This window comes from Macadamia integrifolia, chromosome 10 (assembly GCF_013358625.1).
Source record: "Macadamia integrifolia cultivar HAES 741 chromosome 10, SCU_Mint_v3, whole genome shotgun sequence".
Lineage (NCBI taxonomy): Eukaryota > Viridiplantae > Streptophyta > Magnoliopsida > Proteales > Proteaceae > Macadamia > Macadamia integrifolia.
In genome coordinates, this window is record NC_056566.1 from 19,920,800 (window position 1) to 19,921,813 (window position 1,014).

The 1,014-nt window shown below is 40.2% G+C and overlaps 1 protein-coding gene across 3 annotated transcripts in view; it reads right to left on the minus strand.

Moving 5' to 3' along the window:
• LOC122091788 (protein TIFY 4B-like) overlaps positions 1–1,014 on the minus strand; it is a 7,810-nt gene that overhangs the window by 1,923 nt on the left and 4,873 nt on the right. For all 3 annotated transcript variants that reach the window (XR_006144014.1, XM_042661927.1, XM_042661926.1), the window contains exons 4-5: positions 326–416; positions 85–247 (exon numbers count right to left, since the gene is read on the minus strand). Coding sequence is in view for 2 of the 3 variants with exons in the window: in XM_042661927.1 (XP_042517861.1) it covers positions 85–247; positions 326–416 (254 nt within the window). In the remaining variant the exon portion in view is untranslated. The remainder of the gene's footprint in view (positions 1–84; positions 248–325; positions 417–1,014) is intronic.

Below are 1,014 nucleotides of genomic sequence, written 5' to 3' on the forward strand. Positions count from 1 at the left end.
CCCCCCCCCAGAAAAAAAAAAAAATCCTGATCATTTTATTAAATTTTGAGAGAATAAGAGATAGGGTTCCTTCAGAAGATGTACCTGTTTGCAAAGTTGGGGAACTTGCAGCTGGAAAGCTGAATCCCGGTCTGTCAGGTGCTGCCTGTAAATGGGACGGAAAGAGGCGAACTGCTCTATTTACACCAGATGGAGTGTCCTGGGGCAAGTAGGTGGGGCTGCCTGCAAGTTGCATGATCGCTTTTGCCTGCAAATTGATCAATTGGCACATTGGAAGCCCAATATGCTATGCCCAGGGTGTTGATGAAAGAGCACGCAACATTACCTTAGTTGCCGGTACACCATCATAAACATTCACCTTCCCATGGTAGAAAATAGTCATCTGACCCACTGTTTCGTTTGTTGTTCTTGTGATTCTGTACCATTTTAGAGGAATGATGGTGAGAATTCAATTACCAGAAAGTTTAAGGGATCTGTTATCTCTGCCATGGAAGTAATGTCAACAGTCTAATAAGAACAATAACATTCACGAGACACAAGAATCTGTTGATCTGGATCACCTAGGTGTAAAATCACATTGATAATTAAGTAATAAAAAATTGGGAAAAGGTTGGGTATGCTGCCGATATCAAGTATGCTAGCACCCATTGTGTCTATCTCTCTCTTCCCTTTTTCTGAAATGACCCTCATATCCTTCCTGAATGATACTCCATCATGTGTTCCTATTGGTGCTATCCGCTAGCATACTTGATATTGGCGGCATACCTATCCCTCTCCCTAAACAATTTTAAGCAAGAACCAAGATACAAACAATAAATGGTAGTATGTAAAAGTTTAGAACCATGGATTGGAACTAACTCCAGACAATGTGCTACCTTATAAATTAAGAGATGATATAGAATTGGTTCTCTGAAAATATATATTGTAAAATCCTAGACGACTGGGTAAGTAGACTTCAAGGCAAAACTTTCTTCAATTAATTTGTTTTGTGTAAATGGGCAAACCCACCCCCCC